This window comes from Dendropsophus ebraccatus, chromosome 1 (assembly GCF_027789765.1).
Source record: "Dendropsophus ebraccatus isolate aDenEbr1 chromosome 1, aDenEbr1.pat, whole genome shotgun sequence".
Taxonomy (NCBI): Eukaryota; Metazoa; Chordata; class Amphibia; order Anura; family Hylidae; genus Dendropsophus; species Dendropsophus ebraccatus.
In genome coordinates, this window is record NC_091454.1 from 127,549,034 (window position 1) to 127,564,307 (window position 15,274).

The 15,274-nt window shown below is 40.5% G+C and overlaps 1 protein-coding gene across 1 annotated transcript in view; it reads right to left on the minus strand.

The window, feature by feature from the left end:
* The window catches only part of CDC123 (cell division cycle 123), a 54,440-nt gene that overhangs the window by 5,711 nt on the left and 33,455 nt on the right, over nucleotides 1–15,274 (minus strand). The window contains exons 7-11 of the mRNA XM_069978732.1: nucleotides 14,335–14,383; nucleotides 12,617–12,692; nucleotides 10,076–10,198; nucleotides 8,527–8,555; nucleotides 4,395–4,511 (exon numbers count right to left, since the gene is read on the minus strand). Of these exons, the coding sequence (XP_069834833.1) occupies nucleotides 4,395–4,511; nucleotides 8,527–8,555; nucleotides 10,076–10,198; nucleotides 12,617–12,692; nucleotides 14,335–14,383 (394 nt within the window). The remainder of the gene's footprint in view (nucleotides 1–4,394; nucleotides 4,512–8,526; nucleotides 8,556–10,075; nucleotides 10,199–12,616; nucleotides 12,693–14,334; nucleotides 14,384–15,274) is intronic.

Sequence of the window (15,274 nt, forward strand, 5' to 3'; positions counted from 1 at the left end):
TTAATGTTGTAACATGTCCACTAAGTGTCCTAGGTGGCAGCGGGTAACTGAGCAACCGTCGTTAGCCTGAATAGGTGCAACACTGGTTTATCTCTTAGTAATAAGTGTTGTGTTAAGTACTTAACAGAAGTACACGGGCCCCTGCTTTCATCCGCAGCTGTCAGCTCCAGCCCCTTGAAGTGTCTACACTTTGTCAAAGTGATGTCACACAACACTTATTACTAAGAGATAAACCAGTGTTGCACCTATTCAGGCTAAGGACGGTTGCTCAGTTACCCGCTGCCACCTAGGACACTTAGTGGACATGTTACAACATTAAGCTACTTAAAGTTCTAAAAATGATTTTGGATCAGAGTCAACTCTAGATGTGGGCTCCAGTTGAACAGACAGGATCCGGGCTTTAGAACATACCAAAGACCCAAGTCAAAATCATCCATCTACTTTTTTACCTTTTTCCTTTTCTCTCCTTTTTTGTTACTATAAATTGTCTCCTGTAATAATGAATTAACCATTTCGCTACCGAGGATGGAAAGAGTTTCCGAAACGCGTCTAGCACAGTATAATTCGGTGGACAACTATCCCCATCATACATCTATCTAATCTACTTTAACTGCGATCCTAGTACGACTCTGCTGGGAGTCTCTCTACGTCCAAGACAACCAATCATATCACGTGCGGATATCACGTGCTGTGGCCACGGCATGGCTTCTGAAAGATCACACGCTGAGGATTACACCATCTGGTTGCTCCATTCTCATGGACTAGACTCTGTGAACATTAGCTGTTTATCCGGCCGGATAGCGTAATGAACTGTGAGTAAGATCGGCATTCACAACACCCGCCTATGATCGCAGCTATTCACCTTGGGACATTTATGCGCTTTTTTGGAAAGTTTGTATTATATATTTATTGCTTGTGATTTTATCAATTGTTTATAAATTGTTTATCTAGTACCTACAATCATCGTAGTCTTCTCCATGTTTTTTTTCTTTTTTCTATTTCTTTAAGTGTAAACAGGTGTACACTCTGGAGTATAGACTCTGATAGTAGGCAGTTACAAGTTGGTGGGACGTTTTCTTCTCTTTTGTCTTTCTGTTTTAATATATAAAAAAGCAAGCAAAGGACAGCATCTCCTCATCAAGGTGCTATTACTTTATTGTGCCAGTTTGCATAGAAAAAAGTGCAAAGTTTCAGCTCTATTTCATGAGCCTTTGTCAAGCATTAAAAAAGAGTAATACAAATCGCCATTTTATATTACAAATACCCAATCACCAAAAGACATCAATTAAAAACATCTAATCTCTACAGAGTGTGCAGAACATAGCATATCAACAAAATTATAAATCCGAATCCACGGAATAATTACTCATTCATTATATATCCTATTTTCATAACCTAATAAGTTAATTCAGACCTCATGTTTAGCCTTAAAAACATACCCGATCCTCCCAGCAACACGACAACGCATCTGCACTGGCTCCGGCACTCAGCTTGTAAACAACTTCACAGAGCTTGCGCACATAGAACACCATGGCGGGAATCCTGACGTTATATAGATCACATGGGGCTCCACCAGCCACGTCAGCTTCTCTCACAGTGGACGCCCCTTTGTTGTCTTGGTAACCGGAAGCAACTCAGTCTCTCTGCACATCATCTTATGGGCGTCATTTTGTTTACTACGGTAACAAACCATGGCACTCAGCTAGTCCCGATTCCCTGGATTCCGCCATGTCTCTAGATACATACAAGCATGTCCATAGACCTACATCATCTAGTTCACATAGTAGCGGGCCAAGTTTCCAATTGCATTTCACTCACTCCAGAGTTTGAATTCAGCTATGCCTCTAGATATACACACGAATGTGCATAAGCAAGCCTCTCCCAGCTACCGCATCCATTCCACAGGTAAGTGTTCACATTAATGGACTTGCAGTTCCCTGCTTCACATAAAAGTCAGTATGGACAAAGATGATCTTCTCAGACCACAGTAGATTATCATGCAAATATATTCACTACAGTAATCTTGTTAGTCTCACACTCAAAGGAAAGTAAAGATACAGCGCTCTCGTCACTTCAAAGGAAAGTAAAGATACAGCGCTCTCGTCACTTCAGAGTATGCAGACTGGCAGGTCTGGAAATCACAAAAAATACAAAAAAATACAAAAAAACTCTGTAAAGATTGGATGTTTTTAATTGATGTCTTTTAGTGATTGTGATTGCATTACTCTGTTTTATGCTTGACAAAGGCTCATGAAATAGAGCTGAAACGTTGCCCTTTTTTCTATGCAAACTGGCACAAAAAAGTAATACCACCTTGATGAGGAGATGCTGTCCTTCACTTGCTTTTTTTGAACCCTGAGAGGACCGTGCATCTCACACTGTGTTTCCGCGGACCTAGCCTCGTTTTGTGTATATATATATATATATATATATATATATATATATATATATATATATATATGAAAAGGGATAACTATCCCAGTTTCCTGCAGCTGCTATTCCTATGCTCCCAGTCCCTGCTTTTTTTTTGGATGCTATGACATGTCGTTCCCACATGAACTGCCTGTTTAACCATTTAACCAGTCACTAACTGAGGTGTGACACACTGTTATGGCCAGTGATTGCAGGAGTAGGGCATTTCCTCACAGGACAATGTATCACAGGGACCAGGAAGGAGTGAGAAAAACTGGGGACAAGGAGCATTGGAGTAGTAACTGCAGGAGACTTGGGTAAAAAAAGCCCTCTTTGGTAGCCTTATAGAGAATGAATGGAGCTGCACCATGTGTGTGGCCCCCAGCTCTATTCTCCAGGGATTTTTGGGGTCCCTGTTTTCAAGATTTCAGTGGGCTCCAGCAGTCAGATTGATAAATCCGCCACTATGTTTATAAATTTCATAACTGCTCTACTTGTGGTGTGCTTCATACTTAAAGTGTCACTGTCGTTATAACTTTTAAAACCTAAATCAACAATAGATATGAAATAAAGCAAATTTGCAATTTAAATTAAATTTTTTTTTTTAGTTATCATGGAAAACATGGCATTTCCTGTATTCTGACTACCAGTGTATCCCAGGCCATCTGAGCGCTTACAGAGAAGGCAGTCATTTGATTGACAGACACATTGAGCTGTGACTCTCTGCACAGGTCAGACATGCGTTTAATTTCTTTTTTTCAACCAGCACAAGACTAAAAAGCTAACCCAGATACATTTTTCTTTTTCTATAAAATACTTAATTATATATACTGTAAAACAGAGTACAAAAAGGTTAGAGAAAACCACTATTACACGGGCCGATGAAGGGCGACCGCGCATCGCTACTTGTAATATCTGTGCGCGGTTGACGATTAGCAAAGAAGAATACATTACCTATCCAGGCTGCAGAGCTCCTTTTGCTCTGTGCTTCTCCCCGAGTCTCCTCCAGCTTCAGAGCGGCCTGTCTCAGCTGCCAGGGCGCTCAGCCAATCAGTGGCTGGGACCGCCGCGGCATGTGATTGGCTGAGCGGCCTGTAAGCTGAGACAGGCCTCTCTGAAGCTGGAGCGTGCGGACCCGGGGAGAAGCACACAACAAAAGGAGCCCTGCAGCCTGGATAGGTAATGTATTCTTCTTTGCTAATCGTCAGCGCCAGCCGCGCACAGATATTACAAGTAGCGATGCGCGGTCGGCGCCCGACAATTATAGGTCAGAACCCATATCAACGATCATCGGCTGATCGTTGTCTTTATTACACGGAACGATAATCGGCCGGGTAGGGCCGATTTAGCCGATTATCGTTCCATGTAATAGTACCCTGAGGTAAAGGGACAGATTACAAATTATTCACATTTCCAATAAGAATAAAATGTTGGACAACCTCTTTAACAATAAAGCATAACATTGTATATAACAGATAAAGGATATAAGGGACCCAATGGCTTCACACAGGGAACACATCGCATAGTAAACAAAATTTATAGGTATGCTAAAAGGAAACAGAAAGGAAGGAAGGATTGTAGAAAGGAAGAAAAGTCTATTCCAAGAATCCTTACAGCATTAAGAGCGGGAGCTCATAAGAGGAAGAGACATGAGTGGTAAAACTAGGGTGAGCTTCTGAACGCCAGGGGTGCCAAACATGTAGTGGTATCATTTATTATACTTGTTAGTTATACATTAACCAAACAATTATCAATCAGTTTAAACTGGGACTGATTAAGGCTTGGGGGGGGTTGTTAGTTGCCATGCTGTCTGGGAATCCTTAGACTTGTATTAGGTTCAACACATAGGTCTGTAGTAGAACAGCTATAAAAACAATTAACAGGCCATCCGAGGACAGCATGCACAAATCTCCTTAAGACCAGGTGCGTAAGAACTTTACACATTGATTGAATTGTTTCAATTCATTATTGCAAACTCCTACCTGGTCAATACCCTCCTCGTCCCCTGCTACTCGACCATTCATCAGTTCTTCCCAAGTAAATAACAAAGAGTCGGTTACTTCTCCAAATGGGTTAAAATCTATTAGCCATATTTTGCCCTGAAATCATGGATAACATCACTGTAGATCATTTTAATTTCATACTACAAAAAAATACAAAAGTTTAAAATACAACTAGCTACAGCTGCAATATGGCTTTACACAAAGATATTAAGGGTAGATAAACACATAATGAATACGCAGTGGATTTCATGCATGCCGTGCTGGTAAAAATAATAAAGACACCATGCTTCCCTGCTCTCGTCTGCTTCTTTGGATCCCGGTTCACTGGCAGTATGTTCAGCCAATCACTGGCTACGACAGACCCAGAGAAGAAGATAGCAGCAGGTAAGCATGGTGTCTATTATTTTTACCAGCATGGAAGTAGTTAAAGAAAGTTGCTAATACATTCTCGCAGCGAAATTGCAAACTCGTGCATGTAAATCTACTTTAAAAGTTTATACATAGACAATTTGCACATTATGTATTTTTTTTTTTTCATTTTAGTCTGAAGCAATAAAAAAATGGTTGCAAAAAGGAACATAGCTTAAAAATGACCACACAATGATCCATCGCTACAGCTAACAAATCAATTCAGCCTCGTTCCATTAACTTTACATGACTAAAAATAAATCTAAATAAAAATTCATGCCACTTTAATTAGTTGATCAACTTTACACCACTGTGAGCATAGCTTAGAATATAAAATAGCAAGGCCCTGCTACAATATAAACAAAGTTGTTAAAACGTTACCACTAATGGAGATGAATGAATTAATATTAGGAATCTGAAATTACGGACATAAAACACCCAGGATGTCAAGTGAACAATTATCTTGAGCAAACAAAATGAAAACCTGTCACATATATAAGAACTAGTTTTACAATTAAAATGCACAATGTCGTCATAATTAAATAACACTGCCATTTATTACAGACAGCTCGGCATTTCACAGTTTAATGTTATGAAACAGCCGATTGAGGAGAAGACTAATACCAAATTATCACCTTACTGCAATATGTGCGTTATTGTGCACTATATCATAGACTGGATATACTGCTGCAACCAATAACAGTTTATTAACAATAACATTTATTTTGGGCATTACAAGAGGCTGTCACCATAGTACAACCCCCACAAAGGAAAAAACACAGTTACTTCTTGGTCAAACACATTGCTGGTCGCAATCTTCATTAGACAATTTGTATTTTAAATACTGAAAAGGAAGAAAGTCCAACTAACAGGGACACTACATTCTCTGATCAAGGGCACACCTGCAAATCAGTACTGATGCATCAACTGAACCCCCTTATGCTCAGTCAATCCCCTGTCTGCTATCCATCTGCCATTATGTTCCGTGACTACCAAGGTCAAGCTTACTTTGGTCAACTAAACCAATCCACCCTGGCCAAAGTATAGAACTGTGGTCCAGCCTCACACCTTGAGGCTGGGTTCACACTACGTATATTTCAGTCAGTATTGTGGTCCTCATATTGCAACCAAAACCAGGAGTGGATTGAAAACACAGAAAGGATCTGTTCACACAATGTTGAAATTGAGTGGATGGCCGCCATTTAATGGCAAATATTTGCTGTTATTTTAAAACAACGGCTGTTGTATTGAAATAATGGCCGTTATTTACTGTTATATGGCGGCCATCCACTCAATTTCACCATTGTGTGGACAGAGCCTTTCTGTGTTTTCAATCCACAATATGAGGACCACAATACTGACTGAAATATACGTAGTGTGAACCCAGCCTAAAAATGAACGCCTAGCCAGACATCCCTTATATACTTGATGCCCAGTTTATGATATTCACATGTGGTTTTCCATAACTTAAAAACAATGATCACCTTTGCAGCCATTTTTTATTTCAGTCTATGTTTTTTATTAAATAAAAATATTTACAATTGGATGCATTTATTTATTTTACGTTGCACCATCTGTCTTCTGCAGCTTGGTTGTCATACAGTGCTAGCTTCTACCAGACAAGCTCTCCGATAGCTCAAGTCTGCAGATCCACTCTGTTCTTACCGGAATTTTAAACTGAGTTTTAAAGATAACAGCTTAGATTATCTTATTTGGTTTTATTAGTTAAATAGTTTTGCCATGATTCAGGTGCACATTTGACAAAGAATAATAAGCTAACCCAGCCTCCCACTGAATTCAGTGGACTGACAAACCTGCAAATTTAGAGAAATATTCATCTTCTTTAAAGGGACCTGTCACATTGAAAATGCAGTCCAATCTGCGGGCATCGTGTTATGAAGCAAGAAAAGCTGAATAGGTTGATAAATAGATTTATAGGAAAAGTTTCAGTATATCTTATAATTTATTCATCTAAATCTCTGGCAATAGTATTTCTCACCTGATCATCGCTCATTTGCAGAAGTACACGGCCAAATATCGCAGCGTGTAAAAGGACCCTAAGAAAAGGATCCAGAGCTGTCAATCTAAGATGCACTACTACTTGAATGTGCAGAGACTTAAATGAGTAAATGAAAAGTTCTCCTGGAACACAAATCTATGTATCAGTCTGCTTAGCTACGATATGTTGCCCGCAGATCTGACTTGCATTTTTTTTTCTAACATTTTATTAAAGTGTATATCCAATACAAACAATGATTGTAATTAACAATTATCAATACAGTTTCATAACAATAAAGAATTACAGCAGTTCAACAATTGTCAATCATTGAACATACTCTTAGGGTACAAACCCACTTGCCGGATCTGCAGCGAGTCTCCTTGCTGCGTTTTTGCAGCGAGACTCGCTGCAGATCCCAGCCCTATACTTTCATTAGCAGAGAAACTCGCAGCAGGGATGTACATCCCTGCTGCGATTTTGCCTGCAGCCCTCCCCATTAACCCCCTAGCCGCCGGACATTATACATTACCGGGTCCCCGTCCCTGCTTGCTTCGGGGCTCCTGGTGTCTTCACGGCCTGCCCGGCCAATCAGTGCGCTGCGGCAGGGCAGCGCACTGATTGGCCGGGCAGAACGTGCCGGGAGCCGCCGAAGCAAGCAGGAGCGGGGACCTGGTAATGTATATCCTGCCCGCCCCCCCTGCAGCCCCGATCGTCCCCGGCCGCATGATCGCCCCCTGCATCCCCCGGCCGTACGATCGCCCCCCGCAGCCCCCGGCGGCACCCGAGGGCTGCAGGGGGCGATCGTACGGCCGGGGGGTGCGGGGGGCGATCATGCGGCCGGGGGCTGGGGGCGATCGGGGCTGCAGGGGGGGTGGGCAGGATATACATTACCAGGTCCCCGCTCCTGCGGCTCCCGGCACGTTCCGCCCGGCCAATCAGTGCGCTGCCCCGCCGCAGCGCACTGATTGGCCGGGCGGGCCATGAAGACACCGGGAGCCCTGAAGCAAGCAGGAACGGGGACCCGGTAATGTATAATGTCCGGCGGCTAGGGGGTTAATGGGGAGGGCTGCAGACAAAATCGCAGCAGGGATGTACATCCCTGCGGCGAGTTTCTCTGCTAATGAATGTATAGGGCTGGGATCTGCAGCGAGTCTCGCTGCAAAAACGCAGCAAGGAGACTCGCTGCAGACCCGCCAAGTGGGTTTGTAGCCTTATGGTGCGTTTACACAAAGATTATCTGCCAAAGATTTGAAGCCAAAGCCAAAAGTGGATTTGAAAAGAGAAGAAATCTCAGGCTTTCCTTTATGACCTGATCTCTGTTTATAGTCTGTTCCTGGTTTTGGCTTCAAATCTTTGGCAGATAATCTGTCAGATAATCTGTGTAAACGCACCATAAGACTAAAATATAAATATTGCAATATTAACATATACTGCATAATTGAGTAAATGTGGTGGAATCCTGCATCAGTGTGACACTGCTTCTCTATGGGGGGGGGGGCTTGCGCACCTCTGCTCCTGCTGCTTTCCGTTCAAAGAATTGAGAAGAGAAGCAGTCTCACACTTAGGCAGGTAGAGTTACGCCGCAGAATTCCGCCCCATTTACTTACGTGTGAACATACCCTAGAGAATTAGTCATTTCTCCAACATTCAGACTACATTTTCAATGTGACAGGTACAGTTAAGAGAAAGATAAATTTGACTTACCTCACTATCTTTGTATATGTCAAAAACAACTAGGAGACAAAAAAAAAAAAAGTTACTTAGATGTACAGTACCAGTGATATACAGAACTAGTATTAGAATCTATTTGTTCTGTGTAAAAATCAATGTCTATGCAAATGTTATGAAAGATGAATTGTGAAACTAAACAAGGATGAAGAGAACTGACATTCACTTTAGTTGTAAAGTGAAACATATTTATATATTTATTTGAAGTGTCACTGTTGTTTAAATTTTTTTTTTTACAGAATTCAATAGTACAGGCGATTTTAAGAAACTTTGTAATTGGGTTTATTAGCCAAAAAAATGCATTTTTATCATGAAAAAGCAGTTTGAAGCTCCCCCCACCCTGTCTTCATGGTTCTCTTATGGAGAGGGGAGGGGTGGAGGGAGATGAGGCACTAAAACAGGACAACAAAGAGTTTATTTACAGCTACATCACCAGGCTCCAGCTACATCCTCTGAAGTCAGCACTGACCTCCGACTGTGTAATCCTTTCTTCGCTGCTGCCAACTAATCTCCCTACTCCCTCCTCCCCTCTCCATAGAACATACAAGGCACGTCTGATGTAACCAGTCAACCAGTTGAGATTTCCTGATAATGAGCAGTGTATGAGAGAGAGGAGGGAGGGGGACCTGGAGAAAGTCTTTTTGAATGCAGATAATGGCATAAATCCAATTACAAAGTTTCTTAAATTTTTTTCCACAAAATGATAAAAAAAGTTTTATATAAATGATACCTAAACAGAGAAAATCATGTTTGCAAGCTTTCTGGGCACAGAGGCTCCTTTACCAAGCAAGCTTACAGATGGCCCCAAACAGAACATACTACAGTATTTCATCTGCACCACACTGCTTTTCACATACAATAGCCGGCCCAGCCGGCCAATCAGTGGCTGCGGCTGGGCAACACACTAATTGGCCGGACGGGAGAGCAGGGCGCCGGTCCCGTGCAGCAAGGAGAGGTAATGTATGCTTACAGTGGGGGAGCCGGGCGGGAGCAGAAGGGGTTAAGGGCGGTAGAATTACATACTCGCTGCGGTCGTTCAGACCGCAGCGAGTATATAGTGTGTGGGAACTGCCAGGACCTGCCGGACTCACAGCGAGATTCGTTCGTGTGAATATGCCCTAAAGGAAAAGTCTGGCGAAAATTTTTATTTAATTATTGTATTGTCCCCCAAAAGTTAAACAAATCACCAATATACACTTATTATGGGAAATGCACATAAATTGCTTTTTTCCCTGCACTTACTACTGCATCAAGGCTTCACTTCCTGGATAAAATGGTGATGTCACGACCCGACTCCCAGAGACATCACCATGTTATCCAGGAACTGAAGCCTTGATGTAGTAGTAAGTGCAGGGGAAAAAGCACTTTATAAGCATTTCCCATAATAACTGTATATTGGGGATTTGTATAACTTTTATGTTGTAATACAATAAACATTTGCCAAATTGGACAAACCCTTTAAATGGAAAAATTGTGGAGCAAATCCAAATGCCTAATTGCAGGCATTAGAAATAAAACTACTTACAATCCTCATCAAGGAACTTGTACTGGATGTTTTCTTTGAAAAAATCCTCTATCGATCTGCGGATGTCCTCTTTTTGCTTACAGATGTGCTCATAATACTGTGTGTAATCTCTCTGAGATATACCTGAAAAAAAAATTTATGAGAACACTTCTAACCAACACAATAGTTACAGTACCCTTCATTAGAATTCACAAATGTACTTTAATATTCAAGGAAAATAAATCACAACTGTCTATGGTGTTCTGCCAATGTTATAGGCAGACCCAATGACATCACCAATTTTCAATTTCCCTTGTATGACATAGGGAAAATATAAGAGTCCCGCCGGATCCCGGTCAACGCCTGCCGTGGTTTCACTGTCCGACGCCTGTCTCCCCCGAGCCTACTCGGGCCCCAGCCTCATTCGGACCTCCAGTTACCAACCAGACCCCTGATAAAGGTGTCACCACCGAAACGTCGGATTTATGTCTGTGATTACACTTTATGCAAAAATAAAATTGTGCACAAGAGCACTTGCATCAAAACTACGAGCATTGCTTCTATGATCATTGTCTACACAGTGGATAATTTTCTAATAAGAATACCTCTATTTTCCACTTGGAATTGAATAACTGAGTGCTACTCCTTACGCCTAGAATAGGGAAAATATAATACAGTATTAACTATGGTCAAACATAAATTGAGTGGAGTAAGGCTTTAATAACAGCAAATTCCAGTTCCACCACTTCCAGGCTGGGCTTGTCAGTCCCTTCCGAACCAGGCACAGCTATGTTTAGTTCTTTTTAGTACATGCAGATATGAAAGCTATAATGTCCCTGCCTTGTTTCTGGACAACCTAGTTGTCACTGACAGCCAGCTATCCTGTAGCTGGAAGAACGTTTAGAAACTTCCAGACATTTGAAGACAGCAGGAGGTTGGGAGGTGGTTAAGGGTTTATTCACATTAAAATTGTGGCCAAGAATGGCATAAGACTGTGTTAAAAATTCCAACAAGAACCATATAGTTCAGTATGTGAATGCACCCTAAAAGAAGCATAACATGTTCTAACTGAAATAAGGGACTCCTATTTATCAGTCTAACACCATGAATGGATATATTATTTAACGCCTTGTGTTTTGGGTAATCAAAATGTAATTATGGAAAAGATCCATGCAGTTAGTGAGTCATCACATAGCAAGAAAGGTTGTGAGAATAAATCTGAAGTTTAGGATAAAGTGCTGAGGCTGAATACTGGAATTTCTTGTCAGCCGTCTTCAGTATGCCTAAAAATGACTAAAATATTATTCATAGAACCGAGGCATCATATACTTTGTATCTAAGCCAGGGAATTCTTATAAATCCATTTCACATATGCCAATGAAAAAAAAAATGTGCTTATTATAGGTTTGTTAATAAACACCTAAACTACTGGTAAACATACCCCAGTAATATAAAGTGCAATTATATACACAAGTCAAAGCAAAAAGACATACCCCTAATCTACAGGTGTATGTGAATAATACAAAAAAACTACTAGTAAAAATAAAGTGACCAGTGCTGAGGAAAGGCAATAGTAGGATATCACCATGTGGAGTGCATTGAAAGACTAAGAGCCCTACTACACGGGACGATTATCGTGCGAAAAATCATTATATCATTCGAATTTAAACGATAATCGTTCTGTGTAATTGCAGGCAACGAACGAAAAATCGTTCGAATGTCGTTGATTTAGATCTGAACCTAAAATTATCGTTAATCGTTCGCTGTAATTCCGCATTTTTTCACTAATAGTTCAGTGTATTAGCACATTGCCCATTGTTTTCCTTAGATCAGAAGGAATAAACGATCGCAATAACGATCGTAATAATGATCGTATCTATCGACCATCGTTCTGTGTAATATGGTGAACGATTTCAGGTTAACGATAAACCTTCTCGTTTGCAATCGTTTATAGTTAGTCGTTAATCTTTAAAAATCGCTCTGTGTAATAGGACCCTAAGGGTCCTATTACACGGAGCGATTTTTAACGATTAACGACTAACAATAAATGATTGCAAAAAAGATTGTTAACGATTAGCGTTTAAATTCGAACGATATAACAATTTTTCGCAGGATAATCGTCCCGTGTAATAGGGCCCTAAGGGTCCCTTTACACAAAAAGATTATCTGACAGATTATCTGCCAAAGATTTGAAGTCAAAGCCAGAAATTGATTTGAAAAGAAGTTTCTGGCTTTGGCTTCAAATCTTTGGCAGATAATCTGTCAGATAATCTTTCTGTGTCAAGGGACCCTAAATCAGCGCTGTAATCCCTTACATCATTAATAAGGTGTGAGGTAACAAATAATTTCCAGTAAAGCACAACACAGATTCCTGCACTTATATTGGGGGCCTTTTGCTCTAAAAATTAAAGGTTATAATTAATTTATGCCTTAATAGATCACATAGAAATGAGTGGTTTATAGATATCCTCTATAGTAACAAAATTGTTCACTTTTCCCAACTTGACTTTTATTCTTGCCCACATAGATATGTTAATGGATCTTACACACAGGTGTACTTACCTATTAGTTTGTTTTCCTTAACAAAGCATCTGAACTCAGCACCTGGAATGAGCTCACACCACTTTCTGAGAACAAGCTAAAGGGGGAGGGGGGGGAAAGTCAAAATGCTAATAACATAATAAGAGGAGCTAAACATAGATGACATCTGTTGAGGGTAAAACCAATAAAGAGAATGTAATGGTCTCTTATACTGCGTTTACACGGAACGATAATTTGCCCAATCAAATGATTAACAATTTTAAAGTAACAATGTGTTTTTTATAACGATTAGCGTTTACACAGAACAATATATTATTTGGAAAAATCGTTATTGCGATCGTTTTAAGATCGCTTAAGCCTATCTCACACATATGGTGAATCAGGGAAAGACTGTTTAAACGAAGCAATCTGCGAGTTTTTAGTGAACGACCAACGATGATTTTTTTTAAATTTTTTTATTTGTATAGCGCACACAGTTTCCGCAGCGCTTCACCTATCTGTATGTTTTTGGGTGTGGGAGAAAACCGGAGTACCCGGAGGAAACCCACGCAAACATGGAGAGAACATACAAACTCTTTGCAGATGTTGCTCTTGGTGAGATTTGAACCCAGGACTCCAGAGCTGCAAGGCTACAGTGCTAACCACTGAGAACATGTTGAAAGATCACAATGAACGATTTCTCGCTCGTCGCTTGATCGTTCGCTGTTTACACAAGCGGATTATCGCTCAAATGCGATCGGTATGGCGGAAATTCGAACGATAATCGTTCCGTATAAACGCACCATTAGACATGTGATGTACTTATACAATTTCGCAGAGTGTGAAAGTGGTGGGTTAGTCCACCAGCAGTATGTGTGTGTGTGTGTGTGTAATTCATGTGAAAGCTATAATAGATCACTGTGACTTTCAAGAAAACAAATTCCTAAAAATTATACTACAAAAATTCTCCATCTTATTAGTAACACCAACAAGAGAATGATCTAAAGTCAGAAATAAAATGTAGCTCAGCAACAAAGCTGCCAAACAACTGTACAAAATCTCAATGTGTTTCTTGTTATACTGCTTCGAGGCCGACATAGTTTTAAGAAAACTACATCATCTGTAACACAATACAATGATACAGCCATAATAAAACCCTGGAGGTCAGAGTGACTGCCAGTGTAACACCTTAAATTTCTATTAGTCTTAATGCAGAGAAAGTAATGAATGTATAATGAATCAATCTTGATGCATAAGTCTGTGTGGCCTGTGGCAATCTGTTCCCTGCTCTGTTAGCTAAGGCTGGAATTCACCTACCAAGGAGTACATCTCATAGAAATATGGACATTGGTATTTCCCAAGCACTGTAACTACAGGACAAGGCTGGAGTTATTTGCCATGGAAAGGCTTTATCAGGTACAGCAAGATTTTGCTGAATAGGTAGTACTTTAATTTTGTTAGTATAGTGGTATTAGGTTACGCAGTTTTGGCATAAAATATAATAAAAAAGGGTTATACATGTATAGGGGAGATTTACTGTGCTGTAAGAATGCAGTGACAGAGGAAGAAAAAGTGATGGCGCAGAAAGGCTGAAGATGTAAAGACTGCTTTACTGTGTGTGCGCTAAAAAATAAATAAAAAAAAAAAAATTATATATATATATATATATATATATATATATATATATATATATATATATATATATATATATACACACACATATACACACACACACACACACACAGTCAAGGTATATTTACCTCATATTTCACGCTAGGATCGGGAGAATCATCTGTACAGTGAATAAACCTGTAAATGAAATATGAATGAGTGGTCTACAATACAGATACCACTAAAAACAACTGTTTATTGCCCAGTAACCAAGAATCATTACAATGTTATTTACATAAAATGCAGCACTGTCAGCAGTTTTAAGCCCTAAATAATAATAATAATAATAATAAATAATAACAATAATAATAAAAAATGGGGAGAGGCATTAAAACTTACCTAAAGTTCTATGATGTCAATTCTCAGCGGGACGTCCAGCCGGGGATCCCAAAACCAAACCGGATTGTGGAGCAGGTAATGTAGGCTCTGTCCGGCAGGGGGTTAAGGGGGCTGTCACTTACATACTCACAGCGGGATGTCAATCCCACTGGGAGTATGTATTCTGATTGAGAATGACAGGCAAGGGATCCGCAGCCGATTTCACAGCATGAAATCCGCTGCGGATCCTGTGTGTGTGAATCTAGCCTTAATGTATATACCTTATGCTCTAAACAATTCCCTATCCCTCCTCTAAGCTCATAGTGACACGTCTCTATATGGAACCAGTAACTCAGAGATACCCTTTAAAGAGGATGTACCACCAGGCACATCCTCTTTAAGCTAAACCCAGGGATCGTACAGAGCAGTCACAGGAAGGCCGGTGTCACGGTCCGTTCTTCAGCACCGGCCGGGCACCGGCTTCCCTGTGACTGCGCCGTTCGATCCGTGGGTTCAGCTTAAAGAGGATGTACCTGGTGGTACATCCTTATTAGGGTGCATTCACACCTACAGGATCTGCAGCAGATCTGCAGAAGATTTGATGCTGTGTTCAGTTATTTAAATGAAATCTGCTGCAGAAAATCAGCTGCAGATCCTGTAGGTGTGAACACACCATTAAAGTCCTGTTTAAACTTGATTGTTCAAACCGAG